Consider the following 23,200-nt stretch of genomic DNA (forward strand, 5'->3'; position numbering starts at 1 on the left):
CACCTGAGACGCCGCCCTCTTCTCTCTCTTCTGTTTCCCCCTCCCTCAAACCCGTACTAGATCTTCTAGCTTATCCTCAGCACTATCTCTTTTCTTACTTCTACATTCACTAGTCACTCCAACCCCGGTTTCTTCGTCTCCCTCAGTCCCCTCCACGATGACGTCCCGAAAACCCCGACGACCGAACAACAACCATCACCGGCACAACAATCCTAACAGCATCGCCCAGCCCTCCGACTACGAATCAGACTTTCAAACCTACCTGTCCGATACACAACAACTCCAGCAAGAAGCATCCATGCCTGCTCCACCCCTGCGCACCAACGAGGAGCTGAACCTCGCCGTCCTCCGCCGCCACAATCCCTCCGTGCAAACGATCCTGTCGCTGGCGCCTTACGCCGTCGTCTATATATTCAGTCCAACCACGCGCCAGTGGGAAAAGAACGGCGTCGAGGGGACCCTGTTTGTCTGCCAACTCACGCAGGGCAGACTCGGCGAGGAGCGATACAGCGCCTTCGTCCTCAATCGGCGCGGCCTGAACAACTTCAACCTCCAACTGACCGACGGCGAGAATGTCGAGCTTACGGAGGAATACGTCATCCTGAAGGCTGACTATAATGCCGACACGGAGGTCACGAGTAGCACCCACGTCCCTGGCGCCAATCCGCCCGGCACCTCCAACGCCAATGGTCCTGGCAAGAGCCTCGACGGCACCGACCTTCGGATCTACGGCCTTTGGGTCTATTCCGAGCCCCCGCCGAACTCGACGGCCGAAACGCGCAGCATCAATGCCCAGATGATTCGCGAGTGCGCTGTGCATGCCGGTCACAGTTTGAAATTGGCGCGCGAGCGTCTGGAAGCTACACGCCAGAACGGGTTGCATGTCGCAGCCGCTACTGCTGCCGCCACTACCGCCGGAGCTCCGCTAGATGAAGAGCCGTCCAGTGTCCCGATGGGTCGTCAAATATCGCTCAAGGATCTCTTCGGACAGCAGAGGGCACAAGACGATGGCTGGAGTGTCAGGGCGCACAGCCTGGGTCCTGAAGAATGGCAGCAGCAGCAGCAGCAGCAGCAGCAGCAACATCTAGGGATGGCGGGAGCACATGCACCACCCATGCAAGCACCACCGCAGCCGGATGTCCTGGGAGATCTGTTCCGGAGGGCAGGGTTTGCTTACCAGAATCAAGCTCCTTGAGTGCGGTCAACCGAGCTAGATTTTGGCTTTTTTTTCTCTTTTCCAATGTGCATCTGCTAAAGGCGTAATATGATGACGTTAAGATACCCATGACCTCTACATAGTTCTGACAGCATGGTGAATTGAAGCAGGAGTAACGATTGTGAACAATATACTGAAGGGACCGTTTATGCTTACGTAGGTATGTCAAACATCAATTATTAGTCTGTGTAGATCGCCGTTCTATATATCTCAGAGCGTACAAACTCCAATCTCTAGTCTCCCCAAACCTCAAGTTCTAGCTATCTCCAAAATCATATCTGCCACTTTGCTCGCCATGAGATCGCTATGTCCTATAAAAACGTCATCAAAATTAGTACAGCTTCCTCCAGGTTAAAGATAGGGGAGAAACCAAGATAAAGGAAACACTCACTCAGACAAAACGCATGCGGAACCCCCTCCTCACACACAGTCATCTTCGGTCCCTGGGGCTTTTGCCCTCGCAGTTCAATGATCTCGTCTCTTGTGCGCTCTGCGACCCAGTGGTCGTTGCGTCCGAAGTAGAAGTATAGTCGCGACACGGGGTCTTGACTGGTTGAGATGCCCCAGACGTCGTCGGTCCATTTATCGGCCGTGATGGTTTGCATTTCGTCAGATGCCATGTGTCTAGGGGAGTGGTTCTGTTAGCTCTCTCTCCCTCTTCCCAGTACCTTTCGGTGATGGCTTGATGATATTGCCATTATCTATGTGAAGTTGGAACGTACAATGCTTGCTGCACGCCTCGCTTGCTCTTCAGGAACCCGGCCGTGGTGTCGACCATGGTATCCGGTGCCGATGGCATGTAGATTCTGATCAGGGACCACAGGATCGAAGCGGGTACCAAAGCAGTGAGAATACGGACTAGCATACCAGCGACCAGCGCGAGTTGGGGGATGATCGAGAGCAGCCTCTTCTCTCCCGGTGTAGGGGTCTCGTTAGCTATCAGACACAAAGGGACTGAGAAGGGGGGGGGACGTACGGTCAACTTCTGCCCCGACGGAGACTTTGCGATGTCCACGACTGTAGGGAAGAGCAAGGTACCTCCGATGATATCGAAGTCGACGGGACGATCGCCTTGCGAGCCTTCGCGGTGCCGTCGCAGGACTTCCATCGCGATGTAGGCGCCTACGGAATGGCCGATGAGAATGACACAAGGGCGTGTGGTGGTGGAGGGCGCGGTGTTGGATTGAGACGATAGCTTATCGATGTCATCTGGTTTATCGGCGGTGAAGTTGTACAGCTTTCTTTGGACGAATTGAATCTGCTCTTCCAGGTCATAGTAGTGTGTTGCGGACTGAGGCTCTTGTTCCTTCTGTCCTGGTTCGGGGAGCTCGAATCCGGCGAGACTGTGTCCGTAGATCTGGAATGCTCGGCTCTGGTCCTCGTGTTTAGTTAATGCTTTGATTTTCTCTGAAAGAACGGAGAGAAAGGTGTGGTAGTAGCCGATCAATCCCGGATTCCCTGTGATAAAGTAAATGGTTACAGGTGGCTCCGACGGTTCGGACGGAGCGGTGGTGAACGCGTGGAAGAAGCTGTTGGGAGTTATATGTGGTTGTTTATCGGAGAACATGCTGAGGAAAACTTGAAGCGAAAACAAGTTGTGTCTTGTAAATAGCCTCTGTGTCTGACACTCCTAGAGAACGAGTACTTGCTGCAGGAGGTTGGGGGTGTTGAAACGACGTCGGGGTTGGAGCGGATGAAGTTCCTCGGTCCAGACTCAGCAACTCACTAGGGCAAGGAAAGTCACGACGTCCCTCGTCTTTCAGAATGCAGAACCGATCCTGTTTGCGATCTACGATTCATTGGGTAGAGCTTTTGTTATGGTGCAATCGATACGATGGCCCAACTGTCGATAAAGCAGCCTAGGTTGTATGCTTCAATCTACTCGGGTTCGTCCAAGTCTAAGACCTGGATGTACTATACCAACACGCGTACGGAGTCAAAATAATCAAGTGTTGGGCACTCGGCTTGAAACTGAAATAAAAGAGTTCGATCAAGCAAATTCCTGAAGATATAGGCAAATATAGCTTCATCGTATTGCGTCTCATCCTACCCGACTCCGTTCCTATCAACCAAAGCTCCTCAAACCCCGAGGCGAATAATGGAAAAAGCAAATAGCATAACAGCAGGCCACTCGATGCAAAAGATCCAGGCAATGGCAAAGCCTCGCCGATAACCGTATGTGGAAGGCGTGCATCGCACAGGCCATAACATCCCATCCTGATTTCTGTAGACCCCCTTTTTCGCCAAACATTGAACAATGTAATCACTCCCCTTAATCTCGCAGTGGAAAAGAGATGAAATGAAAGATAAGACAACAGAAGGAAAATGAGAGGCAAGGAGACAAGATAGATATACACCAGGGACCCCAAATCAAGGACTCATCGGGAAGACAATAACCGGGAAAACTAGGTCTCTAGAGACCAGGCTCCTAATACATGATTTCTAGAAAAGAAAAGGAAAAATGGCCAGAAACAGCGATGAGATGTGTGAATGTATAGAAAAACACGGAGGGAATCGTACAGGGAAATACTGTAAATTCGAAAGACAGAAATAGAAAAAGAGAAAGTCACTTCATCTGGTATCTAGGAAGCTGTCATAGCAAAGGAAAAAACACAGAAGCGCTCCTGGTACTCTGACAAGAGATCGATGCACGCAGAAAGAAAGAAGGGTGAAAAGAAACTTATGCGACCAGTACCATCAATGCATGAACAGAAAGGTATAAGGGGTGCAATCATCAACCATTATTACCATGGTCGTCGCTGCGATTCTCCTTTTCGCTGCTCTCGTTTGCCGTCGGAGCCGAAAGATCAGCAGCCGGTTGCGACGACTTGTTCGTTGAGGAGCCCAGGTTGATGGCGATCTTTTTAGGCGCTGTGCCGCCAGCCAGACTTCCTAAGCCACCCTGGGCATTTGCTTTATCGCTAGGTGACATCGATCCGATGGATGTGCTCCGCTTCTTCCGCAAGAGCCCGGCACTTCCGGGCCCGCTGCTGGTAGAACTTCTCCGTTTGGGTCCAGAGGTGAGTTTGATAAGCTCGTCGTCGTCCTCTTCCTCGCGTCGGCGCTTTTCCGATAGTCGCTCCGGTGGTGTTTGTATCGTCAGGGAAACCGGTGTAGACGGAGGCTCCTCGTCAGAGTTTGCACCAGATCCCTGCTGGGGAGGATCTTCATCGTGCAACTGCTGTTGTTCAGGGCCCGACTCCGATTTGGTATCCATGGCATCGTCATCCTCGTCATCGTCCGGGTAGTCGACCAATGGTTTAACAACTGGGGAAATGCCACCATTCTGCGCCTGAATAGCCGTCGCTTGGACCGTTGCAGGACCTTGTTGTTGCCACTGAAAACCATTATCAGCATACGGAGCGGGTTCATTGTGCATGACTGGGCTATTCACCTCTTCCTCATCATCAGATGTGTTGAAATATTCCTCTTCAGCCGCATCCATCTCCTTAACCCCTTGCCATCGCTGGCCGTTGGCTTGCATTCTCCGAGCGGAGGTTCCGTCATCTTGCGAGAAGAGAGTGGAGTCTACCGCTGTCCCATAGCCCTGCATCTGTTCATAGCGGATGACCAGATCGCGGAATGTGTCGACGTAAGTGATGGTTTTTAGCTTCTCGCCGTACTTTTCAACGATATGCAGGACAATCGATTTGATATTTTCCCGTTTAATAAACTCAAAAAGTTCAAGGCAGGCTGAATTGAGAAGGTTGTCGCGCGGCATCGTTTCATAGACGATATCAAGAATCAACCCAAAAGTGTTATTATGCGTCATTAGAGCTTGGTAGAAGGTGTCCTGGAGGCTAATCAGGGTGCGGAAGAATTTCAAGGCAGCTAAAGCCAGGGTTAGCCAGGTTGACCAAGCACGCAACGGTAGTACTCACTGAGTTTGAGGTGTTTTTGAGGAACTTTGAGGAGCTGGGCGATCCGAGGGGCAAGCGCCTCGTTGTGGATGACATTCCGACTCCTATATAGATGCTGGCGAACGAAAAAGGTAAGAATGTCCACGAGATGCGAATGGAGAGCAACCTCTTGGAACGTGAGGTCGTTCACTTGCAAAACAGGTTAGTTGGAGACCATAGCATGCTGGGCACGAGGACTTACGGCTGGCCCGGTTTTCCAACCGCTTTAGCGGCTGGAACAGCCTTCTGGCGGATTCGTCGAAGTGATTCTGGACAAAGGCATCGGAGAGAATGTTCGGACGCAATTTCGAATAGTGCTCGGGTCCAGCCCGACCCATCGTGTCCGGCAACGGGATTTGGGGATCCAGCAAGACTTTGACCGCATCGGCTAGTTGATTCTTAACACCCAGGTCGGACTCGGTGTGGAGCAAATCGATGAGCGTGTCGGTAAGCGGCGTCTTCTTTTCGTTCACGGCCTTGAGCATATAGCTCCGCATCATTATCGGATCGTGGTCCAGTAGGGCGACTAGAATATCGATACCGGTCGTGCGCAAGGCGGGGTTCGGGTGTTTGATGGCGAAAGCGATCACGGCGAACAGTCCGTGGCTGATGAAATTCGCAAACAGATTGGCGCGCGCCGGGGCCTGCAGATTCTTCGCAATCGCAGCACACTGGTGGAGGAACTGCACTGCATCCTCCTTGCGTTTCGCATCCGCGTTCCTCGGGTCAAAAACCAGGAAAAGGTCCTTAAGGAAGGCGGCGTTCGATTGAATATGGTTTACGATCTCAACCTGGTTGTAGAAAATCAAAGAGTTCAGCACCGAAAATGTGGGATCATCCAAGATCCTAGCCAAAACAACGTCCTTCAGGTATTGTAGGCGCCATGTGTAGCGGATTTTGCGTCGAATAAGGGCATCCTTGATGGGAACCACTTCTTTATAGCGCGACTGGTCCGCGAGGTATTGGCGATGGTTCGCTTTATGTGTAGGAAATTCAGGATCATCTAGAATCCGTCAGCACCCCCGTTTTCTAGAAAGTATACACGAGGCCACGCACATTCCAAAGCTCCGACAACTCCGAGGATGATCGGATCGGTGACGACTGTCTCGATAATGGTGTTATCGTTGAGCAAGATCAGGGATTTCATAATGTTGCAAAGTCGGTGTAGATCGACCAGGCTTTCAAGATCCTCTGCCATGGTGACTAGCGGGATAAGTTTCGGTATATACTCGTCTCGAATGACAAATTTCGACAAAGCGTCTCGACCGGCCTGGGTGATACTCGCGGCTCGCATGATATGATCAATTTCGGGCAGGTTCCCAAGTTCGGGCGGAGGGAGCATGATTGACTGGAAGCTTTCGAGGTCGTCCGACAACGCATCATCTGGGGAGAAACAAAGGCAACCCGATCAGTACCGAAACACGAGAGCAGGGGATAGCGGGAAAGGGTGTGCTCACCTGCCGTCGCCAGATTCAGCAGATGTTGCTGCACAGTACTGACGAAATTCCTTCGCATCGGCGTCAGTACGAACGTTTGATGATTCCCGAGAAGAAGAAATGATCGACGGAAAAAGGGACCGAGTGCGATCGCAGAGATTCGAGCTCACCAGATAACTGCGCATCCCTCCGCTTCCTGAAAGCTCAATGCCATGTCCGTTCCATTGGGCTCAGTCCAGACGATCAACGTTTCTAGCGAGGGGTCGCACATGCGTTAGCAATTCCTGTCTCCTGAATATGCGATGCGACCTGGGCGGGCGGTGGCACCTTGTTGTTTTTGGTACCCATCATCCTTGGAGATCTTCGTCTCCAGCAGCACCCGATCGGGTTCATCTTCAGATTCGACGAAAATTCGCGGTTCATCCTGTGGGAGGGAATTGGGGCGTTAGCGACGCCAGAACGAAGACAAATAAGCGCATCCGCGGGTCCGTCGAGGTTTGCGCCCGAGCAGAGTCGCGGCGGAAGACAGCTTGCGCGGCGAGACTCACATCGAGGATCTGACCCGTACAGAAACCAGTACCGCGATCGAACCAGTCATTATCCTTCAGTTCGTAGACTTTCACCCGCTTGCGGTCGCTAGGCGGTTGCACCTCCAACGCCATGATCCGGCAGTCAGGAGAGGTGGCGTCTCGTCACTCCGGGACAACTCAGGAACGAGTGAACCGGCGCGCGGAGAGCCCCAAGACGTCGGGAAAGATCAAGGGTGGCCACGGCCTTGTCCGGGACGGAGGGAGGGAGGGAAATCGGCAGGACGGAGGGAGGCGAGGAGTTCGTTGTAGGGTGGAGGCGGGAATGGCGGGTTGAGAAGAGAAGAGGGAAGAAGAGGGAGAAGAGGGAAAGCCGGCGATGATGGAATGGGATGGAGAATAATGAATAATAATGAACGATAGATGATCCTGACTTTGGGGGGGTCGGGCCACCTGACGGCCTCGGCAGCGGTCGGCGCTAAGGGGATTTTTTCCTTATTTTCTTCTATTTTTCGTTACTTTCTTTCTTTCTTCGAATGTTCTGCGCGCAATGCAAAGGCAGTTCGAGGCACACGCGACCGGCCGAGGAAAGGAAGGGAAAAGGAAGCGTAAATAAACTAAGTCTCACAAACACTTGGACCAGTTTGGCGCGGGGTCATTATCATTCTCATTGTTATTACTGGAATTGTACGGAGTAATCGTAGTTATATTAGAAGAGCATTCCTTTACTGAGAATGGTCGAGGTAATCGGTTCCGACCGTGGAATGACGTGCACCGGCAGGGAAAGGGTCTCTAGTACTCCGTACTAACTATTGTTATGATTATTCTGAGAAGTCCCGACGCATGGAATGGAAGCTTCCACCTTACCGAGTGCACCTGAGCAGGAATCCTGCAGGCCTAAGAATAGCCGAACACTTAGAGTTCCCCAACCTAATCCATGGAACGGCGGATGGACTTCGGGAAGCTTGGTCCCTTGTTTCTTCCCCATTGTCTGAAGTTTGAACACTCCAAGGCCTCGGGGTGCCTGGCACGGACGTTGGGCATCCATTCGGTCAGTTTAGATCCATGACGACTCTGGTTGAGTTCAACACGTCACAGATACTAGCGCAAGTCGCTCTTGTCTTGTACCAGCCGGTATATAAATATATGTGGGTGTATCTATGCCACCGGAACATCCATCGGTGAACTATACATACACAGCAAGAGTAGAACGTACCTTTTATTCCAGACGGCAGGTAAACCCCTACGCCTACAATGTGCCATCCTGGAACTTGAACAGCTGATGCAGCGTCAGCCAGAAATCGGTCGTCCAACGTTGTTCCAGAAAGATCAGATTGCAGGCGATGATATCATCGGCATCATGACTCGGAGCCTGGGGCAGCGAGGGCCCGGGTCAGGTGATGCTGTCGTTGTCGACAGTCCGGTAGGGAGTAAACGAGTAGGTATACCTGTTTGGATGTACGGAGCACAGAGTAGAGACTACCTACTACTGCCTACTCTGCAGTTCGACACAGTTGATATCTCAACCGACGTGCTGCCAAGACAGCTCGATTCTCTGTTGAAAAGGTAGCCGTGGACATTGAGGGATCATGGGTTGTGCATATTGTATGTGTAGGTAGGTACCTTCTAGATAAACTAGAAGCATGTCAGCACCAGCACTGGAGGACTGTAAGGTGTCGAGAGTCTAGACACCTGGGCGGTTATCGTTATCGCTGGATCGGGAGGTGGGTCCGAGTGCAACAAACTGTCATCTCTGATTGGCTGAGCTAGACAGCTCTGGCGGGCGCTTCCGATCCTGACGGGATTATATAACAACGTTCAGGTCATGTGATTGGCACGATGGCCCCACGAGGCGAAAAAAGCTCAAACAGGAAAGGTCTCGCTCTCCGCCCGCCTTGGACTCGTTTCTGGCTTTTTTTTTCTTGGTTCGACTTTCTTATCGCATCGCTTTCTCTCTCTCCCTCTTCTCCTCAGAGTTCATCTCTTCTCAGACCTCAGGCGAGCGACTTCAGGGAGTTTTGCGCTCGTTTAGGTCATAAAACTCCCGGTTCCGTTTCCCTCGATCTATAGAGGTATAGAGTTATATCATTATCTACACCGCAGATCGCTTCCCCGCTTCCAGCTGTCGTCGTGCTCGATTCCCTCGAAGACCTCGCGAATTCCAGGACCGCCGTCATGTCAGATACCAAAGATCAGGTTGCCGTGCAAACGGCCGTCAGCCCCAACGACGAAGGGCCGTCGTCTGAGTCTGCCAAGCAGTATACCTCCGTGACCGTCAATGCGAACAACCAAGATACGGACTCCGGTTCTGAGGTGCCCGCCGATCAACTCGATCAGCAGAAAAATGGTCGCTTTGCCTTTCTCAGGACTAAGGAATTTTACATCATCCTGGTTCTTGGGTAAGTGGTCTCGTGCGGATGGGGTTGTCCGTTGCAGCCCCCGGGCACTCGCTAACTCGAATTTTGTCGGCAGTCAGGTGCTTGCGATCACGAACACGGCCACCAGTACCTTCAGCACCCTTCTCTCGGACGAGGGAACTTCGATCCCGGCTTTCCAGACCTTCTTCAACTATGTGTTGCTGAACATTATCTTCACGCCGTATACGATGTACCGGTACGGCTTCAAGGGTTGGGGCAAAATGGTGTTGCGCAACGGCTGGAAATGTGAGTGCTCCCTGATCCTTCGGTGGCTGTCGTTTCCGCTTTTATGAACGTAATCGCTGACCGGTGATACCCCAACTAGATATTATATTGGCTTTCTGCGACGTGGAGGGCAACTACTTCATCGTGCTGGCTTACCGTTATACAACCATGCTGAGCGCCCAGCTGATCAACTTCTGGGCCATCGCCGTCGTCGTTGTCATTTCCTTCCTCTTTCTGCGCGTCCGGTATCACATCACACAGGTCCTTGGTATTCTGATCTGTATCGGCGGCATGGGCGTTCTGATCGGTTCCGACCACCTCACCGGCACCAACGGCGGGGACATCTCGCGCGGCGACCAGATCAAAGGCGACCTCTTTGCCCTGCTGGGTGCCACCTTCTACGGTCTCGCCAACACCGGTGAGGAATACTTTGTCAGCATGCAGCCCGTGTACGAAGTCCTGGGCCAGATGGCCTTCTGGGGCATGATCATCAACGGTGCCCAGGCTGGTATTTTTGACCGGCACTCTTTCAAAATCGCCGTCTGGAACGGCAAGGTCGGCGGGTACCTGACCGGATACACGCTGTGTCTCACTCTCTTTTACTGCATGGCGCCGCTCCTGTTCCGTCTGTCGTCGGCTGCTTTCTTCAACATCTCCATGTTGACCATGAACTTCTGGGGTGTCATCATCGGCGTTAAGGTCTTCCACTACAACATCCACTACCTGTACCCCATCGCCTTCGTGCTCATCATCCTCGGCCAGCTCATCTACTTCCTGGGCCGCAGGGTGCTCGGCGAGGCGCGAAAGCCCTGGCTCGGTCGGAACCAGGAACGCGGCGTCTCCGGCTTCGCCACCGCGAAGAAGAAGATCGACAACACCGTCGCCTCTTCTCATCATCCTAATTCCACCGCTCATGACGATCCCGCGGCTGCGGTAGATAACGACCCTCGACGAACCAATACCAGTGTCGTTTAGCGTTATGGCGTTGAGGAGCTCTTTTTTTTTTTTGGAGGCATTTTGCCTGTTGTTCAGTTTTTGTTTCTTGCTATAATTCTTGTTGATCTTCACATTGACTAATGATTGATTGATTGATTGCGTGGACGGATATGATATCATATATATACATACATACATACACGGACGGCATGTGGAAGATGGTAAAGATGATGTTCTTGTTACCTGCATAATTCTTGGAAAAGTTTTGATGTTTTGATAATGATGTTTAATACTAGTTTTACACATATATTCTAGGTTGTTTCTCTTTCGAAAAATTATGATATATAATCTACCTGGTCTATCTAGTAATCACCAATTCTGATTGTAAACCCTGGTGTAAATCAGTGTGGTATACATGCGCCATGTCACTTGAATTACTCAAATTACAGGAGACAGTCAGGATACCTAGAGTGCCAGGAAAAAAGCCGTGATTCAATGAGACTATACAGTATACACACGCAGTATAGGACAAAAGGAAGTCAATGAATTTAGGAAAATGGCAAAAAGAAGAAAAGAAAAAGCATATGTAATAACAGAAGCGAAGAAATGATCATAGACAAGAAGATTCAAGACCAATCCAAATCCAAAACCATATCCAAACCTGATGTGCCGGAAATTCAGTGCAAATCAGACTCCAAGAACTCTTTTATGTTTACCTTCTTGCTCCTGGTGTTCCGTTGCCAAATGTCCCCGGATGAAAAGAAAAGAAAAGGAAAGGAAAGAGAATCAACCAAGACAGAAGAACATGAGAAAAAAAAAAAACAATACGTCAACCTTTTGGTGCCCCGAACCGTTGCTGAACCAGAAACCGCATGCCTTCAGCCAAAATCACAACCGGACCCGAACAAACACAGAAAAACACCTGAAACTCTCCCTGGACAAGGTGAAAACAAGAGCCCGAGACATACACCGACAAGCATGTAAATACAACCCCTTCCCCCAAAATCAACCAAAAATGACAGGCAGTGCAAAGCCCCCAGAAAGTGTGTAGACACAACGCAGGGGGAGTAACCCAACACCAAAAATCAAAAACACCACAGGCACAGAATGCAAACGCAGATGAGCCACAAAATCAAAACCAAATGAAAGAGGGAAATACCGACTCCAGAAACCAACAGGCCAACCAAGTTCCCCAGTCAGTAAACCAACCATGTACTAATTAACTGTCAACATATGACGAAGCGCTAAACAGAGCATAATCTTGCACCACTTTCCCATATATGTACCATGCTCTTTCCCAATATTTGAAAAGAAAAAAAAAATGGAAAACCTTCTCTCTGAAACGCCAGTGTAGAAGCGAACGCGCGTTGAATGTACCAAGTGTTAATCGAAGCAATCAAAGGTTATAAGTGTCTTGTTTTTTTAACCCCAGACAGAAGCCTGCACACCCAGTCCATTCTTGGAGCCCCAGACACCACTTCCGTTGCCCCACCCAAGGCCAACTCCACCGGTGGAGTCCTTGACGCCGGGGTTCAGCGAGGAAGCGGTGCTGGGAGGGTTGGAAGCCGTCGAAGCCGAGCGCTCGTTGCTTGCTCCAGGAGTCACTCCTTCACCGGAGGTGAAGCCGAATCCCAAAGGAGATGGCAGAGGGGTGGTGGAGCGCTTGTTCAGAGCCGGGTTGGGCATCTGCACGGGGCCTGCTTGTTGGATGGGACGAGAGCCAATAGGTCCCACAGAGCCAATGAATCCGGCAGCGGACTTGGACGGGGCAGACCGGGAGGACGGGGAGTCAGCTCCGCCGGGAGAGGAGGTGGAGGTCACTGGCTGGTCGGCACCGAATACGGGGTTGATGCCGGAGCTGGGCGAGGAGGCGCTGTTGGCGCGGGTCGGAGACTGAAGAGTCGAGGCGGTGGCAGCAGCCTGGACAGCCCCGTCGCTGCTACCTTGGACCGGGGTTTGGGCGAGACCAAAGGGATCAACGCCGCGGGGAGATGGGCCGCGGACGCCAGTCGCAGAGGAAGGAGTGCCCCCGGCCTGGCTCTCTGGTCGCGAGTGATCATCCAGGGTGCCGGGAGGGAAAAACGCCGGGCTTTCGTTGCCGTACAAAGCCCTGTGCTGACGGGCTAGGAGATCGCGACGGCTTTCCTCACTCATGGCGGCAGGGCTGAGCGAACGGTCGGATTTGTTTCCAGACATCTCGGCAAGGAGGCCTTTCAGAAATGAAAAATATTAAAAACCTTGTTCAATGAAAGAACAGACAACAAAAGAAAGGGAAGGAAAAAATGAGAGGGCAAAAAAAAATGGAACGTTGTCCCAATGTATTATACAATGCAACAGATACAGGTGGGCAAAAAAGATCACGGGGAATCTTGGCAAGAAAGATTGCAAAAACAGAAAAGAAAAAAAAAAAAAAAAAAGAATATCCGGAGACAAATGCTACCACGTACTTCGGTTGTACTGTTGCTCCTGGTGATAGTTGCGGAGCTCCCTCTCACGCTGCGCTGCCATCCGACGCTTTGCTTGCATCATCTGTTCTACTTCATTCGGGCGTCCCTGAAAACGCTGGGAGGCATAGAAGCCCTGCACGTTCGGGTTCGGGTGCATACGAGACCCGTCGAAGTCGCTAATCGAATGGTGACGTTGGTTACCGCCCATAGCGCGAGGATCGGCTAAAGAGGGCCTTGTTAGAGTTCGGCCCGGTCGAAGCAAAGGACCCGGGATGTTTCATACCATAGTCGGGGTAGGGGCGACCCATCATCATAGGCATCGAATCCCTTCGCGGAGTGGTCCACAGCTTTCCACTCTTGACAAGATTATCGATTGCACGATCAACCTCTATAGCAGAACGTCAGCAATTGCTCAGTACCGGCTAGCCCATCGACGGCGCCAGGCTATATCCATCATCGAGAACACAGGCCGCTTCAAATCCCCGCTTCACAGATATGATGATCATATATTTTCCATGTCCGGCGAGTGAAGAAATCGGCAAGATCCATAGACGAATGAGGAACGCGGAATGGGGCAGTCAAGATATCCATACCGTCGAACTGGGAGGAAAAGGCCGGGATCTCGTCGCGCTGAGAGACGGAGCTAGATCCTACAGAGATAACATCAGCTCGACTGCACCAATTGACCAGCAAATCGAAAGTTTATATTGTAATCGTACCGGATCGCGACGGGGGAGCAGGCTGTTCCCACGACACCTGGCGCGCAGCAGGCGCTTGCCAGCCCTGGGGCTCGTAGTAAGACATTTTCACCGACTGAGAAAAGTGACCGGGCGGACCGAAGGAGACGCCGACGAACTTGGTTCCGATCGCAAGGTATTAGGGGAGACCTGTTGGTGTCCAGAAAGAGAAAGCGTAAGTTGCTAATTCCAAGAAGGTTAAGAAATCAAAGATGTATAGCACAGCCAAAAGAAAGTCAATGCCAAATTCGACGGACAAAGGCGGAAGATCCCAGTTGGTTAGGTGTCCAAGTGAGCAGCAGAATACCGACGTCGACTAGCGACATCAACCGGTGAACCCCGACTTGTCCGAATTGACACTTCAACTGGTAGGGCAACTTGAGAGACCTGTCTCTCTCGTCCGAAGGTTTGCGGGCACGGGGGGGTTCGTTCCAGCAGAAAATCGAATTGGGATTATGATCTCAAAACAAAAAGAGAAAACAAGACTAAGGGAACGGACAAGGCGACTTGACAACCGTCCTTATTTTTTTTATCATGTTTTATTCTTGTTTTATTTTTTTTTTCTCTCCTTCGAATGTGGGTCGAGGGCGCAGAAAGAAAGCAATGCGTTGTTCGGTAATGGAGGTAACTTACAAGAAAAGGAGTGATTGCCTTCCCAACAAAAAATCCTGGCGGCTCTACCACGAGCGAACGAGGCAGATATCAGAGGAAAGAATAGCAACTTCTCACCCTCGAGGCACGACAGACTGGGTCTGGCGTGTGAAAATTAAATGGGGACGGAGAAGGCGGGATGAGGGAAGGATAGAAGCAACAGGGGGAGAGAGAGGAAGAGGAGGGGTGGGAAAGGGAAGAAGAGAGAGGGCGAGGGAAGAGGGAGGGTAAAAGGGTCGGGTAGCAGAGGTGCAACCGTCGAGAGACCGAACTGGACTGGACTGAACGGACCGGGGGGGTGTGAGGGGAGAAGGGAAGAGGGAGAGGGAGGAGGCAGAGGAGGGGGGGCGAGAAGAGAGAAGCGAGAAGAAGCGTGGATTATTATTTTTTTTTTGACCGGGGATAAGAAAGTAGAAGACGAAAAAGAAAGTGAGTGTCTATAGCACTGCACTGGGTCCCGTTAAGGTAAGAAATGGAGTACTTCGGCCGGTCAGGAAGATAAAAAAAAAAAAGTCTTGGGGCTACGGAATCTGCTAACTACCAGGTCAATGAACAGGTTCACAGGAATCTACAGACAGACAGTGTCGAGTACAGATGAAAAGATTGAATCTAATGATTTTGAATGAGATTTAAAATCAATCAGAACACACAATGTACCTGTACACCCAAAGGCAAAATTAAAGAGAGGAGAAAAAAAAAGAAAAAAAAAAAAAGGTCTGCCTCTTCTGGTTGGCGGTGGCCTTGTCGCTGCTCAACTTTCGCTTCCTTCCGGCCCGTTTTTTTTTTTTTTTTTTTTTAACCCTCTGGATGAATAATAATAATAATCATTCTCCAATCTCCTTTTTTTATTACTTTCAATAATTTTATCTCATGGGGCCTCTCACCTCCCGGTAATTTCGAATTGAATATCGATATTTCTCATCCCATCTAATCAACTCCTAGCGAAGAACGTCCCACTTCCGGAGTGCCAAAGTACGGAGTATCTCACTAGCCACCTTGTAGGGAGGGGAGATGGAAATATCATCCAAAGGAGCATACACGGTGTACTCCAACTACGGAGTACCACTAATCAAGTATTCCTTGTACAGTATGGTCAGGGGTCCCACTCCAAGTATGGACTTGCTCCGTGTGTCCCGGTTCTTAATTCTTATGCCGCAGTGTCCCCAGATAGACCGTGGTACGTCCTGCGCACCGAGGAGAAAAGGGGAGTATGACTAGTTACTGCTTCTGGCTGACTACGGTGTATTCCGTACTTCTCTAGGAGTCCTTGAACTGGAGTACTCCTAATGAGATTATGATCGTGATTAATGAATGTTTCCTACACCGTAGATTTCCTAGCGCGGCGCATCCACCCTGAGCAGTGTGTTTAGTTGTTTACTCCGTACTGTTTATTTATATTTTTCATTTCAATCCCGGCATCGGTCCGGGTTTCCTTCGCTCCTGCTGCGGGTAAGAATCCATACCAAAATGACACCCCTCTGGGCCACGGAGACGCGGGTAATCTAACAGCGAGGGTAATCGTACGGTACGCGGGTCCCTCGTGGGGACTCCATCCGCCCTCGCTCCTTCGGGCTTAGCGTCATGCCGCCGTCGTCTCCCGGCGGGTCGCAGACACCCGAAAAGGAAGAATCCTCAATACTTTTACGGAGTAAAACCAGTTAATAATGATAATAACAACTGATAAACCGACGGCGATGGCGATGGTTGTGTATCTTGATCTGACTGATTGACCATCTCAATTGTATTAAAGGTGCTGTAGAGACGCCGGTAAGCTGAACTGTGCTTGGACTGTCCGGCCATTGTTCTTGGTTGCCCTCCTATCCAATATGAGGCATATTCATGACCTGCGGAGTACTATACAGTTACTCCGTACACCGTACACGCAGGAGTCGGTCTCCAGCAGGGTCCTTCCTACGTCGGCCCTTCCAGTACCTTAGGGATACCTCTTCCCTTTCTAGTATTTCTAATAAGCGTGCTGACTTTCGCATTGGAAATTGCACCGCTAAACAGGTTTTCCCCCACCCTCCCGATGGCGCCTTGGCCACGCAGGCGCACACACCACCGACTGACAATCCTAGTGTGCTACTGCGAGATGTACAGTGCATCTACTTCATCATTTTCCCTAAGGATATGAACTGATCACACATCGTTCGCCGGGATCAACTAATGATCCGGCGTTACCTGCAAGCGCCGTTCACCAAGGAGGTGGGGCATGGCTGCCCAGTGGAGAGAATCGTCGAGATGACGGGGATGGCACTCGGACCTTTCACATCACAAGGTGTTTCTCGCCGTCGTCATTGTGCTGCTGGTGGCTTTCAGCAAGTCATCAGGCAGACGGTCTGGATCTAGGCAGTCGCTGTCGGGTGCATATTCTGTATGTATGTGTACAGTGTACACCCCGTCCGAGTGAGTTTCTCGTAGTTACCGATTTACACAGTACCAGTCTGTTCCTCGGAAACCGGATTGACATTGGTTCGCTGGAGCAGCGCCGCCCAGCCCAAGTGCTTTAGACGTGATACAATCGATGCAGTGGGCGTACCCAACCACGGCAGATGCAGCACATCCATCGGACATGCACCAGACATGCAGACTGACGGGACGTTTTGAATTGTGAAAGAGATCTAGAGGGAATGGAGAATAGGGAACCGTCCACGCCCGTGGCTTGATTCCCCCAGTCGATTGTTTATTGGGAACCGCTCTTGCAACCGTTGTTGCTTCCCCGGATTTGGCTAGAGCTTACGCGATGCCATGGTTCAATGAAGAGTGACAGGTCTGAGGAGATCAACTGAGTTTAGTTTACAGGGAATAGCATCAAAGAGAAAAGCGTGTCGAGTGGGGGTTCGGGAGAATTCGTCTAGCCATGCTCGTTAGGCATGGGGAAAAGGCAATCTGTAGATGCCATCGTAGACACTGGCGGAAAGCGCGAGAAGTGAAGAAGAGGATCGCCGTCTCACTGGCGGGCACGTGCCCCGGCCAGGGCGGGCGAGGGGGCCGAGACGCGCCCTCGACTGCAAAACGCGGGGCAGCGAAAGGGGACTTTATAATCTATAATCTAGTTCAGACTGTTCAGGAGAGAGAACAATGAACGGCTGGGCTTGGCAGTTGCATCGGGTCTGGTTGAGACTGACCTCGGCCGGCACAAAGAACAGGAAGAGTGGAAGGGTGGAAGAGTGGAAGACTGGAAGTATACCTTCTTCTCGACGGAAGATAAGCCCCGACCACGCAGATCCATCGTGACTCTTCCTCAATAGTCAAGCGATTATTGACATGGGAACTCTATCAACTCTGGCGGGTTCCTGTTTGGAGCTTGAATTGCGTGCAGCAGCCGGTGCTTCATATTGCATTCCAGATGCATCAGATTCGCTGCCTCCGATGGGTGACAGGCGGCGTTTAGGCGAACAATAATACCTGTCATTAATTTCCCCTGAGTATAATTAGACCCCGTTTACTTTCTGCCTCCGATTAGGTCTCAGTCTCTGATCGTAACCCCCAATTGGCTATCAGTATGGCTCTCTCGAGTCCTCCGTAGTCAAATCAGTACTCGGTGTAGGAGACGCGAACAAACTACGGAAGTACTGTGTACAGTCAATCCTGTCATCCTTTCATTACCTCACGTTGAGACCTGGAATCATCCTAAGTAATCAAAAATCATCAGAATCAGAAGACGGGGCCAAACACAGCACTCTCTCTCACCAAGCAGTGAGTGACTTTCACTTACCGCCCACGCCCCCGAATGGATGGCCCCCTGGCTCAGGCTGCCACACCCTTTCCCTCTCCCATTGTTTGTGATTCACTGCGCTTCTCTGCTCTACTTCTCCCTCCGTCAACCTCCTCTGTCCTCACTCCGTCTCTACTCTGGCTGGTCCTTCCCATTGTGCTCTTGGGTTCCATCAAAACTTGTGTGGTCGTGGAAGTGTGCCCTTCCCGGCTAGAGTCTATCGCTCTCTCCCCTTAAAACCGCTTCTAATCGGCTTAACGATCGACAAGTCCCCCCCGACATTCCAGAATCACCACAAACACTTCGTTGATTTCTCTCCTCCTGTTGGACCGGAATTTTTTTTTCTTGTTTTTATTTTTCCCCTTTCAATTTTTGAGGACGGTCGTTCAAACCGAAAGACGGTTTTTATCTATTTCTTTTTTTTTGTTCCCTTGAGGTGGAGCGGAGACTCAATTTTGCTGACCCATTCGCCGGCCGATTCTGCGTTGCGTCCCCTGGTTGCCCCCTCCTCTCGCGGCTTTTCGCCTCCTCTATCGCACTCTCGTCCTAGCCGGGTAAAACTCGTTGGCTGCGTCATTCTGTGGTTTATACATTGGCTCTCAGGATACTGTGTCTTGCACGGTCATTGAGGAACTCGAAAGGAAACAGAAAAAAAAAAAAAGGAAAACTAAAGAAACGAACAAATCAGGGTTAGGAAAAAAAGGGCAGCTGGGAGAGCCGAGTTTCTGGGTGGATTCTGCACACCAGAGCCCTCGTTTATATTATCAAACCGGAACGGCAATTTTTTCTTCATCCTATTTCCCGTCGTGGAGGCCAACGTTGGCGAACAACGTTGAATTCGCTATATGCTCTCCGAACCCCATGGGAATGCTAAATTGTCCTCCGTTCCAGGTGAAAAGTCACCGATAACGTCGGAAAAGGCCTCGAAGATGCCGTGGAACCTGTCCACCGATACGTCCTCCGAGGCAACCGCTCGTCCGCCGTTGACTTCGCAACAATCGAACTCCCTCCCCTCGACGCCGTATCAGCATGCGCGAAACCTCTCCTTTCACTCCCGGTCGCCTTCCCCGCAGCATGGGAGCACCTCCCCTCGGTCCACGCACTCGGAGACGACGCACATCCCGCCCTCCCTGCGGAAACCGTTCTCGGGTTGCAAATATGAAACCGCCATGGCCTTTTTTCGACGTCGAATGCCCTACTCGCTGGGCGCCGACTTGCTGCCTGAAGAGAAGGAGGGACTCAAGGAACGCTTAGATCCGGAAGAGGAGGAGAAGCTGAGTGCAGATATGCTGGAGGTGTACGATCGGTTATTGCCGTCGGCGGAGAGTGACGATCGGCGACGTCAGCTTGTTCGCAAGTTAGAGAAACTTTTCAATGATCAATGGCCAGGGCGTGACATCAAAGTGAATGTCTTTGGGTCGTCAGGGAATAAGCTCTGCTCGAGTGACTCGGATGGTAGGTGGTCGTCGCATGTAGGTGGCGGGCAGAGGTACTGATTGCGAGATAGTGGACATCTGTATAACGACAACAGATAAAGAGTTGGAACACGTCTGCCTGCTGGCAGAGGTGCTTGCGCGACGTAAGGGACTCCCAATTTCCCAATCCCGACCAATCGCTGACATCTCGGGGGTTTCCCCTCCCATATCGCAGATGGCATGGAGCGTGTGGTTTGTGTCTCACATGCAAAAGTTCCCATCGTGAAAATCTGGGACCCGGAGTTGCGCCTGGCGTGTGACATGAACGTGAACAACACCCTGGCCCTGGAAAATACGCGCATGATTCGTACGTATATGGAAATTGACGAGCGCATACGACCGTTGGCGATGATTATAAAACATTGGACGAAACGAAGGATCCTCAACGACGCTGGTAGGTTCATGACCCTACGCAGAGGATGTGAACTCGCCTTGTTCTCCCTTGGATGTTGACCACTCGTGATAGGACTCGGAGGCACGCTCAGCTCCTACACCTGGATATGCTTGATCATCAACTTCCTTCAAACGCGAGACCCCCCGGTTCTGCCCAGTCTGCAGGCTCGCCCTCACGAGAAGAAGATATCAGCGGAAGGCTTCGTGTGTTCGTTCGACGACAATCTCCGGAATCTGACCGGGTACGGACGGAAGAACAAGCAGTCTTTGGGAGATCTGCTGTTCCAATTTTTTCGATACTATGGCCACGAGCTCGACTATGAAAAATACGTCATCTCCGTCCGAGAGGCCAAATTGATTTCCAAGGAAGCCAAGGGCTGGCACCTGCTTATGAACAATCGCCTCTGCGTCGAGGAGCCGTTCAACACGTCCCGGAACCTGGGGAACACTGCCGATGATACGTCCTTCCGAGGCGTTCATCTGGAAATTCGTCGCGCGTTCAAGGCCGTGTCGGAGGGAAACCTGGAGCATGCCTGCGAACAGTACGAATATCCCCCCGAGGAAGAGCGGTCATGGGAGAGGCCCCAACCGCAACCGCGACCCATCATCGCGCCTCCGCCACCGTCGTCTCGGGGCGGCCGTGGAGGTGGCCGTGGCGGACGGCACTCGAATCAGTACCATCGCGGCGGCCATGCCGGTGGTCGACGTTCGTCCAATACTCCGAACAAGTCGAATAATTTTCGTCAGCCCAATAGCGGCATGAGTGCGTCCGAACTCTCCCTTCAGGCCCAGCAGGCACAATACCTATTACATGACCACCTCTACCAACAAATCCAGATCCTCCAGGCCCAAGAGCAAGAACTGCGGTTGCAGCTGCAAAACCAGGCCCTTCTTACTGGAAGGCCTCCTCCCGTGCTGATTCGCCAGCCCTTCATGCAATTCCCGATGCCCCAGCAACAAGAATCTACGGGTGACGATACCTCTCGCACGAGATCAGGAACGACGAACCAAAGTGCCCACACCACTCCCGTGCGCCAGCAGATGTACTACGGTTCTCAGTACCTTCCGGTAGCCGTTACCAGTGTCCCGGGAAGTACGACAAACCCTCCGTCCCCCTCGGCTGCCGCTGCCATGCCGGATCTTCGTCGTACCCCCCGTCGGTCGTCCGTTGCGAATGGTTCCCCAGGCGGGTCATTGCGCGCGCACTCGCAGCCGGCACGGTCCGTGAACTCGCTTCCCACTTACGCCCCGATCTATTCCATTGCGCAACATGTAGAGGGTTCCCAGCATTCCAAGTCGCGTAACGTCCCTGGCTCCCCCGACGACACACAAAGCGAGGAGGACAACCCTTTCATGCCGAGCAGTCTGCCCAATGGATCCCGTGCCGCGTACTTTGAGGAGAACCGACCGGCCGAGTATATGGGATACTATCTGGCCACTTCTCCGCAATTGCAAGCGTACCATCAGAACGCCATGCTGTCACCCTTGTCAGCACCGGTCGGGTTGGCGCTGCAGAATGGCGGTGTCGTGCCGTTCGTCACGAATCCTCAGGAATACCTGTCGTCAATGGCCCAACATGAGGGGACCGGACTGTCACCGGAGACTGGCACGGCACAGAATTCTCAGTCGATTTCAACGCAACCCCGTACTACTTCACGGCATGCTGCTTCCGCTGATCGCGGCGGTCCCTTGATTGTGGATGGGTCGGTGCCGCCGAGCGAGCATCGGACTTCGCTCTCGGTCGAGGGCTATGATCCTTACGCCACCATGAGCCATTGTACGTCAAATTCCGATGACCACAACACGGATACGCCCGCCAGCGTCTCCGATTCGTTCTCTCAAGATCTTCAAGACAACAGCTCAGTGGATATCGACCAGCCGCCGTACTACGGGGGCCGATCAGGAATCGACATTCATAAGCCCGGCCACTCGGACGTCTTTGTGAACGGCCATGGCGGCAAGCCAAGCCTGCTGTCAAGTCGATTGCAGAACCTGCACCTCTCGAACAGCGAGAATGCCTCCGAGCCCCCAACTTCGTCAAAGGCCGGTCCGGAGAAGCCAAGACCTGCCCACTCCCACCACGAACCCTCGGGCAAAGACAACTCGCGTCAGAGACCTTTTGGCGCCGGGGACAAAGGCACGTCCGGTCCTGGACCATCATCGGTGACTGAGTCGCATCCGCCCTCATCGTCCGGGAAACGCCGACCCAATGGCGTCGATTCCTCTGAGAAGTCGAATGGTCACGGTCACGGTCACGGCCATGGCCACAAACCACGGCCCAAGGGTCGCTCGGATGCCTCCCACACCTCTGCTGGACCCGGCGATAATAAAGAACGGAATAACCATCAATCGCGAAAGTCAAACGGCACGACTTCGACAGCACAAGACTCCCATGCCACGCATACCGGTGGCGGTTGGCAGACGACCAAGAAGAAACATCGCAAGAATGCCAAGTCTTCCATGGACCATCACCGACAAGGTGCCCACGCCGGTGCGGAGCCGCTTCCTGCGGACGAGTCCTTGAGAAAGGGCGGATGATAATAATCCTCCATCGCATCTCACGTGTTTCTTCTATTTCGTGTCCCATTGTTGGCCATGATATTCCGACGAATACTGAACGACTGGTGCACGCCGTACCGTATTACACGATGCTTCCGGGTTTCCGATATTTTGCGCAAACATTTTTTTCTCCATTTTCCCCTCCTAGCATCACCGCTGGGATTCACCAAGCCCCGATGCTGAGGCTTGTATGACATTGTACAGTTTATAAAACAGGCTTTTGAGATGTTCTATTTTGTTCCTCTCAGGTTCAAACCAAGTTACTACACGGCGTTCTGGGCTACTTGGTTTTGTATAAACGAGGCGGCATCCTCTTGAGATTTAAAATGACATGAGTCCGACAAAGGTTCTTTTATTGTGTTTTCTTTTGCCTGTTCTTGAATGGAAGGTATATGATTTCGCTTTCTTCCCTCCCTTATCCAACCTCTTTTCCCATCTATCTTTTGGTCTTATTTTACATGTTCAACATTGGCGTTTACAGGACCCCATAACGGAGCTTGGCAGTTGAAGGTTCTGGCAGGTTTGGAAGGAACGTTACCGGTTATCTGTGAGAATGGCATGTGT

The 23,200-nt window shown here is 51.8% G+C and overlaps 8 protein-coding genes across 8 annotated transcripts; 3 read left to right on the forward strand and 5 right to left on the reverse strand.

Annotated features, from left to right (window-relative positions):
• Positions 1 to 157: 157 nt before the first annotated feature.
• On the forward strand, positions 158 to 1,195 carry LDX57_010865 (Dcp1 family protein; the record flags this gene model as incomplete). Its single annotated transcript, XM_046092611.1, has 1 exon — positions 158 to 1,195. One exon carries the CDS (start codon positions 158 to 160, stop codon positions 1,193 to 1,195), a length of 1,038 nt encoding a protein of 345 aa, XP_045948589.1.
• Positions 1,196 to 1,527: 332 nt separating this feature from the next.
• Positions 1,528 to 1,821, reverse strand: LDX57_010866 (uncharacterized protein; the record flags this gene model as incomplete). The annotated part of the gene is made up of 1 exon (XM_046092612.1): positions 1,528 to 1,821. One exon carries the CDS (start codon positions 1,819 to 1,821, stop codon positions 1,528 to 1,530), a length of 294 nt encoding a protein of 97 aa, XP_045948590.1.
• A 92-nt stretch (positions 1,822 to 1,913) lies between these two features.
• Positions 1,914 to 2,783, reverse strand: LDX57_010867 (uncharacterized protein; the record flags this gene model as incomplete). Its single annotated transcript, XM_046092613.1, has 1 exon — positions 1,914 to 2,783. One exon carries the CDS (start codon positions 2,781 to 2,783, stop codon positions 1,914 to 1,916), a length of 870 nt encoding a protein of 289 aa, XP_045948591.1.
• A 1,167-nt stretch (positions 2,784 to 3,950) lies between these two features.
• On the reverse strand, positions 3,951 to 7,213 carry PSY2 (SMEK family protein; the record flags this gene model as incomplete). Its single annotated transcript, XM_046092614.1, has 8 exons — positions 3,951 to 5,047; positions 5,098 to 5,265; positions 5,318 to 6,118; positions 6,172 to 6,498; positions 6,573 to 6,622; positions 6,722 to 6,803; positions 6,879 to 6,975; positions 7,100 to 7,213. The coding sequence occupies 8 exons, from the start codon at positions 7,211 to 7,213 to the stop codon at positions 3,951 to 3,953; spliced, it is 2,736 nt and encodes a 911-aa protein (XP_045948592.1).
• Positions 7,214 to 9,253: 2,040 nt separating this feature from the next.
• LDX57_010869 (DUF914 domain membrane protein) lies at positions 9,254 to 10,695 on the forward strand (the record flags this gene model as incomplete). The annotated part of the gene is made up of 3 exons (XM_046092615.1): positions 9,254 to 9,477; positions 9,551 to 9,741; positions 9,821 to 10,695. The coding sequence occupies 3 exons, from the start codon at positions 9,254 to 9,256 to the stop codon at positions 10,693 to 10,695; spliced, it is 1,290 nt and encodes a 429-aa protein (XP_045948593.1).
• A 1,383-nt stretch (positions 10,696 to 12,078) lies between these two features.
• On the reverse strand, positions 12,079 to 13,311 carry LDX57_010870 (uncharacterized protein; the record flags this gene model as incomplete). The annotated part of the gene is made up of 2 exons (XM_046092616.1): positions 12,079 to 12,866; positions 13,104 to 13,311. 2 exons carry the CDS (start codon positions 13,309 to 13,311, stop codon positions 12,079 to 12,081), a joined length of 996 nt encoding a protein of 331 aa, XP_045948594.1.
• A 266-nt stretch (positions 13,312 to 13,577) lies between these two features.
• LDX57_010871 (uncharacterized protein) lies at positions 13,578 to 13,907 on the reverse strand (the record flags this gene model as incomplete). Its single annotated transcript, XM_046092617.1, has 2 exons — positions 13,578 to 13,753; positions 13,823 to 13,907. 2 exons carry the CDS (start codon positions 13,905 to 13,907, stop codon positions 13,578 to 13,580), a joined length of 261 nt encoding a protein of 86 aa, XP_045948595.1.
• A 5,147-nt stretch (positions 13,908 to 19,054) lies between these two features.
• Positions 19,055 to 22,615, forward strand: LDX57_010872 (PAP/25A associated domain family; the record flags this gene model as incomplete). Its single annotated transcript, XM_046092618.1, has 4 exons — positions 19,055 to 19,664; positions 19,717 to 19,788; positions 19,860 to 20,078; positions 20,151 to 22,615. 4 exons carry the CDS (start codon positions 19,055 to 19,057, stop codon positions 22,613 to 22,615), a joined length of 3,366 nt encoding a protein of 1,121 aa, XP_045948596.1.
• Between the last annotated feature and the right edge of the window lie 585 nt (positions 22,616 to 23,200).

This window comes from Aspergillus melleus, assembly GCF_016097325.1.
Source record: "Aspergillus melleus strain CBS 546.65 chromosome Unknown contig6, whole genome shotgun sequence".
Lineage (NCBI taxonomy): Eukaryota > Fungi > Ascomycota > Eurotiomycetes > Eurotiales > Aspergillaceae > Aspergillus > Aspergillus melleus.